Genomic DNA, 12447 nt, shown 5'->3' on the forward strand with positions numbered 1-12447 from the left:
AATCAGGCAGTATAAATGACAAGATTGTACGTTTCTGGGAGTGTCTCTTACCCCTGACATTGCAAACAAGGATCTCCTATCCGAGTAAATACACACAGGCATTATCCATCTCCTAACAGCCCAGCCTGGGTATTATGTGGTATTGTAAATGTTGTGCTTCCTGACCTAAAAGGCACCATTACCTTCCATCTGCAGTAGGGTACCATGAAGTTGTCATAAGCTGGGCATGCTTCATTTACTAACAGATAGCTGGGTTGGGGGAGGTCAGACCATGCACTCAAAGAGATGTCACTTATGGTAGCTTTCCCAGTGACTGACCCTCCCCAGCTCAGGTGGTGTCTCTCTCTGTGTTTCAGGTTTGCGAGGTCTGATGTTGTCAGTCATGTTGGCCTCTCTCATGAGCTCCCTGACTTCCATTTTTAATAGTGCTAGCACTCTGTTCACCATGGACATCTACACCAAAATACGATCCCGGGCAACTGAGAGAGAGCTCATGCTGGCTGGAAGGTAAGTGATACTGCGCCCCTTCCCAGCATTAGGAACCTAATGAAATATTGGAGCCATCACAGACTGCACCCTTCCAAGTTCATCTTTAAGTGCCTTGATGAACAACCGTTCACTGAATGCATATGATGCAGCAGTGACCTCTTGTGGCTTGACTGCTTAATCTCATGTGTCTTTCTCGATATTCAATGGGGTAGTTTCCAGCCATGTTTCTTATTTAAAGATTAATCTGAGGTGTCTATTCCCTACAGATATCCCAGGGGATCTATTTAAATTTCATTCCAAGATGACAGTTAGACAAAGCTACAGCATCAGTAATATTCACTAGCTATGCGCTGATTTCTCTTTTATTCATCTCTCTCTGCTGTTTTATTGATTGCTGTGTTTATTTGTGACTTATTGATTTATTGTTTGGGAGCAGAGTTCTCATTTTGAATTGACTGAGAGCTGATGGATCGGGTGAGATTTCATTGCCGGTTGGTCTTTTTCCCCAGTGCTGATGGTTGATTACTGTTATTTTTGCTCCTGTTTTAATGCTGGTTGAATAACACAATGACTTGTTAAATTGTTGATTGGTTCATTGTGATTTCTGTATTTCTGATTGATGTTTATAAATAGGTGGCTAACAGATTTTTTTATTGGCTGTATTTGCAGGTTCTTTATTTTAGCTTTAATTGGTATCAGCATTGCTTGGATTCCTGTGGTGCAGTCAGCTCAGAGCGGGCAGCTCTTTGATTATATACAGTCTATCACCAGCTACCTGGGGCCACCCATTGCTGCTGTCTTCCTGCTTGCTATCTTCTGTAAGAGGGTCAATGAGGAGGTGAGTACAGGCTAGGAGAAGAGCTGTGTGCGCAGAAGTTCACAAAAGACATTCATCTGTGCACTGGGACAACTGCCCTTTCTTAGTTTCAATGCATTTGATTCTCATTTTCTTTGAGGCTATTCCTGCTACAGGCCAGTGCCTGAGGTTCCAAAGCAGAATGCTTGAGGGGCTCTTAGCTCAGTTGAGGAATCCTCATACTCCCCTTCCACCACATACATGTAAATGTGCATGGACTTCATTGGCTCCTAGACAGCTGTGAAGCTGGAACCACCTACTGTTTCACTGTGACTTGTGCTGAAGGGATGATTTCTGGGAAATAGTGCTTTAATGCAACCTTCTAGGTTCTCCGTGGGTTCTGTAGGCTTCAACAAGGAAGGGGAAAGTCCTGTGGTTAAGCTGCTGGACTGGAACTCACGAGATCTGGGTTCTATTCCCAGCTGTGCCACAGACTCCCTGTGAGAACTTAGGCAGGTCACTGCTGGCTTGAATTTCAGAGGTGCTGAGCACTCAGAACAACTCCCTCAGAAGTCAGTGGGAACTGTGCGCTCAGCACCTCTGAAAATCACTCCAATAATAGCTCTGTAGCTCGATTTCCCCACTTGTAATGCTGAGGATAATACTTGCCGATGGTCCCCATGAGGATAAATTCATTCATGTTTGTGAGATGCACAGATGCGATGGTGAGGAAAGCCAATAGATAAACAATATAACACTGTTTCCATTTGGGATTGGCGCTTTCTAGTTACTTTGACTCCTTTCTAACACTACTCTTTCTCTGGACATTGGTGAATATACTACTAGTGCTTAGATACTTCCTAATCAGGGATGTTCCATTTCCAGTCACTGCTTGGTGAACCTCATGGTTAATGGCTCGGATCCTGAAGTCCTTATTCAGGGAAGTCTTCCACTGATTTCAGTTGGAATTTTGCCTGAGTAAGAGTGGATTAAGAACTAGTAAGACTCTCAGCATTTGGTCAAAAGCGCAGTCTTAATTAGAATAAATACTGGGAACAAATAAAAGTCACAGAGATTTGAAGCACTGCCTGGATCATGGACCGATATTTATTTAGTATCCAAGATTAGACTTTTCTGAAAAGTTCTTATTTTTATGATAAATTGAGGGTCTCATCTTGTCTTATTCCAATACTTTTTTGTGATATTTTTTTTCTGACCATTTAATAATAAATTTGTTCTAACTAGAAAGTTTCCAGCAGGATTTATAATTCTGTACCACTGTCATTAGTTGTATCCCTTTTAGCATATAGGCCAAATTTACTGCTGGTGTAAGTGGGTGCAATTGCATTAAAGTCAATAGGGCTGCACCTGTTTACTTCAGAAGTGAATTTGGCTCTGTATATTTTGTTTATATTTACGATATTCAGAATAGAGAGCGACAGACAGAGTAAACACGTGGATAAGGAAGAACAGTGCTCTGAAGGTTCAAAGGTTTTGGTTCAGATAATGCTAGGTACTCATCTGACATTCTCCAGACTTCAAAAACAGCTTGTATGTGAGCTGTGTTGTAAGGGCAGGGGATTTTACTCTCTTCATAGTTATTAAAGTCAGAAAGGACCTTTTATGATTATCTTGTCTGCATAACACCGGCCAAAAAATATCACCCAAGACCTGGGGCAGGGTATAGTTATCAATCTTATTGGCATATGTCAAGATGGGAGAAGATGGTTATTTATCTGTATTGTAACTGTTGTTCTTCAAAATGTGGGTGAACATATATTGCACTCAGGTGTGCACGTGCCCATTGCACCAAAGCTGGAGAACTTTGCTTAGCAGTACTCACAGGGGCGGTGCTGCCCCAATCCCCCCTCAATTTCTTCACACTGGATGTCAAGAGTAGAAACTTGGATGTAGAGGGGACAGAAGGTGGGTCATGCAATATGCATTTCCCTCCTCCCATCTTGAAGAACAAGTTACAATATAGGTAAGTAACTATATTTTCTTCTTCAAATGGTTGTAGATGTGTATTCCACTCATGTGACTCACAAGCTGTACTCATAGGAGGTTGAACTTGGAATATACTTAAAGATGATTGCAGGACTGCCCTCCTGAAGTTTTATCTGATGTAGATGGAGTGGTAATTGCATAACGCTTGGTAAAAGTATGTACAGAAGACCAGGTAGCAGCCCTGCAAATGTCCAATATTGAACCATCACCGATCAGTGCTATTGACATCACTTGGGCCCTCGTCGAATGAACCCACAGTCTTTGTGGAGGCACAGTCTCAGCTATTTCATATGCAGATGGAATGCAAGAAGTCATCCATGGAAACTATGTGCCCAGAAATCGCCTGTTCCTTCATTCAAAGTGCATAGGAGATAAGCCTCTTCGGGCATTGCTTCATCTGTTTAGTACAGTCGAGGTAGAATGCCAACCATTGCCTTGTATCCAACAACTGAAGGCACTGTTTATCTGTGTTGGAGTGTGGTTTAGGAAAACATCAGTAAATAAACCATTTGGTTAAGATTAAACTACGAAACCACTTTCTAGAAATTTTTTGGATGCGGCCATAAAGCTACTTTGTCATTGAAAAACTGTATGTACTGGGGCTCTGCCATTAAGGTCTGCAGCTTGCATACTCTTGTAGATCTCATATCTATAGGGAAGGCTGTCTTTTCATATGGAGGGACAGAGAACAGAGATTTCAATCAACCCGCATAAGGGCAGCCAGGACACTATGAAGGTCCCACAAGGGAACTGGCTTTTTCACAGGCAGGTGGAGATGAATGATTCCCATTTGAAATCTCACCACCATGGGGTTTTGAGAAAACTGACTTTACTTGGATGGGTGGATGAAATGCCAAAATTTCTCCCAAGTGAACCCTTAATGAGCTGAGGAAGAGACCAGGATACTGAAGGTGTAATAGGTACTCCAAAATGCCCTGAATACCAACCAGCATTGGCTGAATTCCCTGAGCAAGTGCCCAAACTGAAAAATGTTTACTAAGGTGACTTATTTGGTTGAGTGGAGAGGGCTTCCTGCTGTTAAGCAACACTTGATGAACAGCTTCTGAACATCATTCCTCCTCCTCCTTCTCTAGACATGGTAGCATCCACACTGTGAGATGCAGAATATGAAGTGCTGTATGCAAAAGTTGACCTAGTGCTGAGTCTGTAGGTTGGGATGAAGAGATATGGGAGGCCAAACTGATAGACTGAGAAGGTTGGAGAACCAACATTGCCTTGGCCAGGCTGGAGCAATGAGAATCAGTTTGGCATGGTTCAATTTCAACTTGAGAATGTACTGTGGGGTGATTGGGATCAGAGAGAAGGCATACATTAGAGCTGATCCACGATTGATATGGAAAGCGTCAGTTAAGGAGCCTGGACCAAGATCTGCTCAAGAGCAAAATGAATGTCACTTCTGGTTGTCTTGGCAAACTGGTCAACAGTTGGGAATGCCCCATGCCATAGAGATGGACCTCAGTACAAGACTTCAGAGCCCACTCATGATTTTGGGAGAAATTCCTGCTGAGGTGATCTGCCAAGTGATTCTGAGCCCCAGGTAAGTGAGGTTTCAGAGTAGCAGCCGTGTTAGTCTGTATCCGCAAAAAGAACAGGAGTACTTGTGGCACCTTAGAGACTAACAAATTTATTAGAGCATAAGCTTTCGTGGACTACAGCCCACTTCTTCGGATGCATACAGAGTAAGTGAGTGGCTGTAGGAATGATGCTCTCCGAGATGCAGAACTGCCAATACTTTATTGCCTCCTGACACAGCAAGTTGGAGTGAGCTCTACCCTGCTTGTTCTCATAATATATTGCAGTGTTATTGTTAAGCACATGAACAAGTACTACTGGTGTGATCCTGGAAGGTTCAGCGGCATTGTTAATGGCCTGAAGCTCAAAGACATTGATGTGGAGGGAAACTTGTTCTGAGCACAAGCCCTGAATTTTCAACGCTCTTAGATGTGTTCTCCAACCTATTGATGATGGCATTGGTGACTATAGTCCTGGTCAGTGGAGGACATGCAAAGGGAACATCCTGGCATATGTTGTTCAGAACTGCTATAGGGAGTCCAGGGTCTCCAGAGGCACTTAGACAAGACTGTCCAACAATTGACAGCTTTACATTTGAAGAAGGCAAAAGCACAGTCTCGCATGCTGGTCTACGAAAGTGCATGCAGCCATATGATGTATATGATGCAGCCATATGATGGAATCCCTAAAAGCGCTTTAGTAGTCCTGCTTAGTCTTATGAGACCTCTTCCTTGGAGGATCTGAGGAAGGAGAACAGTTTCTGTTAGGAGAAGCACCAAATCTTGAGCCAGGAGTCACATTTCATGTCTGCTCTGTAAGAGAACATGGAGCTATATGGTTTGAAGAAGTCCCTAGTGCTGAGAGCCTCACAGCCTACTTTGAGAGGTGTTGTTTCCAATGCAAGTTCCTCGCTAACCTGAGCCCTCCTCTTAAAGGACTTGCATATAGAACACCTCTCATTATTGTGCCCTTTTCCTAGGCACAACAAACACTGTGGGTGAGGTTCACTGTTGGGGATAGCAACCCCATACAATAGATAATGTTTAAATCACGGTAAGAGCATCACCCAGTGCAACAAACTAGCTATCTTAACTATTTTAACTAAACCTAAGGGTACTACTAGACTACACTAAGAAAAAAACGGTTACTTACCATCTCGTAACTGCTGTTCTTCGAGATGTGTTGCTCATGTTCATTCCAATAGGCGTGTGCATGCGCCACATGCACAATTGTCTTTTACCCTAGCGGTACCCGGCGGGTCGTCTGTGGAGTCCCCTGGAGTGGTGCCTTCATGGCAGTGTATATAGGCCCCTGCCGATCCGCCGCCTGTTCAGTTCCTTCTTGCTGGAATACTCCGACAGAGGGGAGGCGGGTGGGATTTGGAATGGACATGAGCAACACGTCTCGAAGAACAACGGTTAGGAGATGGTAAGTAACCGTTTTCTCCGAGTGCTTGCTCATGTCCATTCCAATAGGTGGCTCCCAAGCAGTTTCCATGGAGGAGGGGTCGGAATTCACCGAGTTGCTGACTGAAGTACTGCCCTGCCGAAGGCCGCATCGTGTTGAGTGATGGCATAGTGTGACATGAAGGTGTGGATGGAAGACCATGTTGCTGCCTTGCATATGTCCTGAATAGGGACTTGCGCAAGAAATGCGGCATGTAGCACGTTCTGATGCAGGACATGATCCACGATGAAATGCGCTGAGATAAGATGGGAAGCCCTTTCATCCTTTAGGTGATTGCAGTAAAGAGCTGTGGTGACTTATGAAACATCTTCGTGCATTCAGTGTAGAAGGCTAGGGCACGCCTGGCGTCCAGAGAATGAAGTACTCGCTCTCTATTGCTGGCATGAGGTTTAGGAAAGAATACCGGTAAAAATATGTCCTGGTTTACATGAAGGTGTGAGACTACCTTGGGTAGGTACGCTGGGTGAAGGCGTAGTTGCACCTTGTCTTTATAAAAAAAACGTGTAGGGAGGCTCGGAAGTCAGCACTCTGAGTTCAGAGATCTTTCTGGCTGAGGTTATGGCCCCCAGAAAAGCCACCTTCCAGAACAGGTAGGATAGAGGGCAGGTTGCCATGGGCTTGAAAGGGGGCCCCATAAGTCTGGAGAGAACCAGGTTGAGATCCCACTGGGGAATGGGCTGCCGCACCTGCGGATAAAGCCTGTCCAAGCCCTTGAGAAACTGACCAACCATGGGATTTCCAAAGACCAACCTACCCGTCACGCCCGGGTGGAAGGCTGAGCTGGCAGCCAGGTGCACCTTAATAGATTATATCACCAACCCCTGTCTTTTCAGGTACAGAAGTGTGGTCTTGCGTGATGAGGTCTGGGAGCATAGGAAGGGCTACTGGCCTGTCCACTGATAGTTTCAGCAATGTGGTGAACCAGTGCTGGCAGGGCCACGCTGGTGCTACGAGGATCACCGAAGCCCTGCTGGACCTTGTGTATGAGCGGGAAGGGTGGGAACGCATATAGCAGATGACCCATCCATGGGAGGTGAAAAGCGTCTGCTATGGAGCCAAGGCTGTGGTTCTGAAAGGAGCAGAACAGCTGGCACTTTCTGTTGCTCTGCATCACAAACAGGTCCATGTGGGGATAGCTCCACCTCTGGAAGATGGAAAGGGCAATGTCCGCTCTGAGTGACCACTCGTGAGTGTTGAACGAGCGGCGGAGGTGGTCCACTAGTTTGTTCTGTGCTCCTGGCAGATATGAGGCTTGTAGCTGGATGGAGTGTGTGATGCAGAAGTCCCACAGTCAGAGAGCTTCCTGGCACAGGGGAGAGGAGCGAGTACCGCCCTGTTTGTTTATATAGAACATCGCTGTGGTGTTGTCCGTCATAACTCAGACACACTTGCTCTGAAGATGGGCCTGGAACATCTGGCAAGCCAGGCGAACGGCTCTCAGGTCTCTGACATTGATAGATAGCAATAGTTCTGGTTGTGACCACAGGCCTTGAGTTCTGATACTGCCCAGGTGTGCTCTCCAACCCATCTCCGATGCGTCTGTGACCAGCGACAGTGAGGGCTGAGACTTGGTGAAGGGCACTCCCGTACAGACCACCTGAGATTGTAGCCACCAGTTGAGGGACTCGAGAATCGGGGGCGGGAGGGTCACCAGTCTGTCCAAAGTGTCCCGGCTTGGTCTGTATACATTCGCCAACCAAGCCTGGAGGAGGCGAAGGTGCAATCTGGCGTGTTGTACTACATACGTGCAGGCCACCATATGCCCCAGAAGCTTCATGCAGTTTCTGGCCGTAGTGGTTGGAAACCGGCGGAGGCTCTCGATGATGCCCCTGATGCTTTGGAACCGGAACTCGGGCAGGGATGCTCTGGCTTGGGTGGAGTCCAGGAGAGCCCCAATAAATTCTATTTTTTGGGTTGGGGCTAGGGTAGACTTGGGCCCGTTCAGAATGAGCCCCAACCTGCTGAAAGTGGTGTGTGCCAACGCCATGTGCTCTTGCACTTGCACTCGAGAATCGCCCTTGATGAGCCATTCGTCCAGGTACGGGAAGACCTGTACCCGGTGTTTGCAGAGAAAGCCCGAATCAGAGTACAGTGAACTGGTAGTGTCGGCCGCTGACCACAAATCTCAGGAATCGTCTGTGCGCCGGAATAATCGATATATGGAAGTACGCTTCCTTCAGGTCGAGGGTGGCGTACCAGTCCCCCGGATCCAGAGAAGGAATGATGGTGGCCAGAGAGATCACACGAAACTTCAGCTTTCTTATAAATGTGTTGAGATTTCGCAGATCCAGAATAGGACTGAGCCCACCTTTGGCATTGGGGATGAGGAAATATCGGGAGTAGAATCCCCTGCCCCATAACTCCCGAGGAACCTCCTGTATTGCCCCTAGAGCAGAACCCAACTGTGCTGGGGAGCGGTACCGAAGCGATGGGGCATCATGGTGGGCTTGCCCTGGTGCCAGATTGGTGGTGCCGACATTGGTGCCACAGACAGTACTGCCATCGGTGCTGCAGATGGAGTCGCAGGTGATGCTGACGTCAGTGCCCGAAGTGGTGCAGCAGATGTACTAGGCATCGGCACTGCAGGATGAGCCAGGGCTTGTGCCATCTGCACCTGAACCAGTGCCTGGGAATGCAAGGCGGGGGACTGTGTCGTCATGGCAGTCAAGTCCTGTGCTGCCTTGAAAGTATCTAGTGTGGAGGGAAGGTTCAGGTCCTCCTCCAGCACCTCCCGGACTGGGGAGTCCACCGATACTGGACTCAACGGACCTCCCCTCGAGGCCAGAGTAAACGGTGTTGGGACCGATAGAACAGCCTTCTGGTGTCCCGGCGTGGGACACATGACACTGGTGTCCTGTTTGCTCTTCTTGGTGGGGGAACGGCCCCTCTTTGCCTTTTTCTTCTTATGCGGCACTGGGGATTGTGATTGGGGTCACACTGATGAGCCGGCTTTGCACACTGTGGAGCGGTGCCGATGCTCCTTATGCGGGTCCTTCCTCAGTGCCGAGGTGTCCTGCACCGAGGCAGCTGCGCTGTGCACCGAGGCTGCTGGTGCTGCCTCTTGTGCCAGTTGAGGCTGGAGAGCGGACTTCATTAAAAGGAGTTTCAGCCGATAGACTCTCTCCCTTTTGGTTCTGGGCTTGAAGCCTCTGCAAATACTACACTTGTCCTGCAAATGTCCCTCTCCCAGGCACTTCAGCCAAGCGGCTTGCAGATCCCCTCTTGGCATAGGCTTACCACACCTATCACACAGCTTGAACCTGTGGGGCCGCGGCATGCCCTGGCGAGGGGGAAAAACTTAGGCCGGGGGGGAACCCCAACTTAAACTAACTACTATAATAACGATTAACAACTATGTACAGGAAAAAACACTAAGAAAGCACTTGCTAAAGGAAGAGACAAGTTGCTCCAACGACCATCACTGGCGGTAAGAAGGAACTGAGCAGGTGGCGGGTCGGCAGGGGCCTATATACGCTGCCATGAAGGCGCCACTTCAGGGGGCTCCACAGCCGACCCGACGGGTACCGCTAGGGTAAAACCTTCCAATGATCATGCACGTGGCACGCACACACACCTATTGGAATGGACATGAGCAAGCACTCGAAGAAGAAGAGCTATATAAAGTAAGTTCCCAGAGAAACTGAGATGAACAGTGTGAGGTAAATCACCACACAGAATGCTCCGACTCTAGCTGTGGGCAGTGAGAAGGATCTGAGAAGGGTAGGGGCAGTGCTCCCCTTAAATAGAGAGGGAAGGGGCTGGAGCCCCAGGGCCTGAGCACCACTGCTAGGCAAAGTTTTCCAGCTTTGGTGTGATGGGTGTGCACCCATCTGAGAGGAATACACATCTGCAGCCACTTGAAGAAAAATCTTTACTTCTAATGTCTGAGTGCAAATTCCATGTAATTCCTGAGAGAATTTCTTTTAAAAACAAGTTCTGCAGTGCTGCTATTCTTGTTTAGAACCCCTGCCAATAACCCAGCTAACAAAGTAGCAAGTATAGGCTAGCACTCCCAAGCCACCCTACAGTTAACCTGTGTGTATTTTCAATGTGGGAGGCAGGGCTCAAGGTTCGAAGATGCAGTTTTATACAGAAAAGACAAGAATTACTTTTAAAATCAGGAAAAGCATTTGGCCTTTTCAAAGGCTTTTGGAGATTCTCCTGATGTTCTAGCCCAGTACATTTTAATAACTGGTTTGGTTCTGGCCAATAAGAAGGCTCATGTTCTCTCTATTCTTAACCACTTGTTGCTGTAGGTTGCTCACATGTCCAATGGCAGCATTACATATTGCACTGATATTAAGAGATTAAAAGAGGTGATGTATTTCTATATCCTCAACAGCTCTTTCTGATAATTCTGCGGGTCACTTTCTTTTGCAGGGTGCTTTCTGGGGCTTGTTCATTGGACTGGTAGTTGGGCTGTCTCGAATGATTGCAGAGTTTGCCTATGGTCCTGGAAGCTGTGTAAACCCCAGCAACTGTCCAAAGATAATTTGTGGAGTTCATTACCTTTACTTTGCTATAATCCTTTTTACGATCTCCACCATCGTCATCCTGGGTATCTCACTGATAACTAAACCTATTCCTGATGTACATGTGAGTATTGTTGCCTCTCCTGCTCTTTTATTCCCACGCCTGCTCCCCGAGATACCGACGAGCTATGAAAAAAAACATCACTTTAATTTACACTTTACGAGTATTAATAAGTATAGTCAATCCTAGAATTTAGAGTATGCAAATCATACAGGATCCTCCCACCTAATTGGGTTCAGAGTGAAATTTTACATCTTCCCCAAATTATTCCTTGGTCCTGAGATCTCTGGAAATGCAGCACTCTCGGCTACATAAACAAGGTTTTGGAGATTATTCTGTAATCAGAAGTACCTTGAAGACATTATATAGTATACACTGTGGAATAATACTGGAATTTGATCCCTAAGAGCCACAAACAGTAGGTGGTGCATTTTCTGTGGTGTAGCAAAGATTTCAGGAATGAAGTTGTTAAGGAAGGGAAACAGGAATTGTCTCCTACAGTATCTCCCTACTCTTATGAGATACCTAATAATCCCTGCATATTACTTAGTAAACATTCATGACCCCCAAATCTGATAGCCAGGATCAATGGCTATTAGCCAGGATGGGCGGGAATGGTGTCCCTAGCCTCTGTTTGCCAGAAGCTGGGATTGGGTGACAGGGCATGGATCACTCGATGATAACCTGTCTGTTCATTCCCTTTGCGGCACCTGCCATTGGCCACTGTCAGAGGACAGGACACTGGGCTAGATGGACCTTTGGTCTGACCCAGTCTGGCCGTTCTTATAGCGATCTCCATGTGTTGGTTTCAGTATTCTAAGGCTGCAGCTTTGTAAGCTCATTTTGTTTAATGGCAGCTCTATGGCTTGTGCTGGACTCTGCGGAACAGCGAGGAGAAGCGTATTGACCTGGATGCAGATGAGAGGATTGAGGGACTTGAGAGTAAAGATGATGAATCAGGTGATTTCTGAATAAAATTCTGTTAAGATTTGTAGAAGCCATCAACGTATTTGAGGTCCCTAACTTCATTCCTGAAGAAACAATGAAGTGCCTTGTACTCCCTTGAAAACAGATGCTGAAGGGCTAGTATGCACAGAGTTAGTGCAATAATTTTTCACCACTGTTGGTCTGGTGGGTCTGATGTAGATTGGGAGTGAAATGAATTACATGATGGCAGTCTAGTTCCCTGTTGATTTTTGTGCGTAGCACAAAAGACTTCATGTAATTAAATGAGAGGCTCAGGGCTAGAACAAAGTGAGTGGGTGGTGCTGGTCAGGGGTGATGGCAGAGTTGTGTGAAAGGACTGAATGAAGATGCATTTGGAAGTGGTGTAGGCCAGGGGTTAGGTTTTGGAACAGCAAAGGGTGGTGCACAGCAGGGTGAAGATGTTTTCCCAGAATTGCACTGGGGAAACTTGCACAAAACTCTGCCTGGCTCCAGGCTCTGATACCAAGCACCACTGAATTCAGCCAGTTAATACAAAGAGAAAAAATACAAAAACAGTTGAATAAGTAGAGAGAGAGCTGCAGGGTGACCTGCTTCTCAGTCTCAGGCTGAAGAGTCAGGGCTGGAGTCTCTAGCCTGCTAGGGCCTCTGTGCACCATGTAAGCAGGGCAAAGTTG

The 12447-nt window shown here is 46.8% G+C and overlaps 1 protein-coding gene across 6 annotated transcripts in view; it reads left to right on the forward strand.

Moving 5' to 3' along the window:
• Positions 1-12447, forward strand: part of LOC101946569 (sodium/glucose cotransporter 1-like) — an 83662-nt gene that overhangs the window by 62906 nt on the left and 8309 nt on the right. For 5 of the 6 annotated variants that reach the window (XM_042841622.2, XM_042841621.2, XM_065568342.1 and 2 more), the window contains exons 11-14: positions 357-507; positions 1159-1327; positions 10673-10888; positions 11683-11785. In XM_042841622.2, the coding sequence (XP_042697556.1) occupies positions 357-507; positions 1159-1327; positions 10673-10888; positions 11683-11785 (639 nt within the window). The remainder of the gene's footprint in view (positions 1-356; positions 508-1158; positions 1328-10672; positions 10889-11682; positions 11786-12447) is intronic. The other variant, XM_065568343.1, reaches the window with a different exon arrangement.

This window comes from Chrysemys picta, chromosome 15, assembly GCF_011386835.1.
Source record: "Chrysemys picta bellii isolate R12L10 chromosome 15, ASM1138683v2, whole genome shotgun sequence".
NCBI classification, from domain to species: Eukaryota; Metazoa; Chordata; order Testudines; family Emydidae; genus Chrysemys; species Chrysemys picta.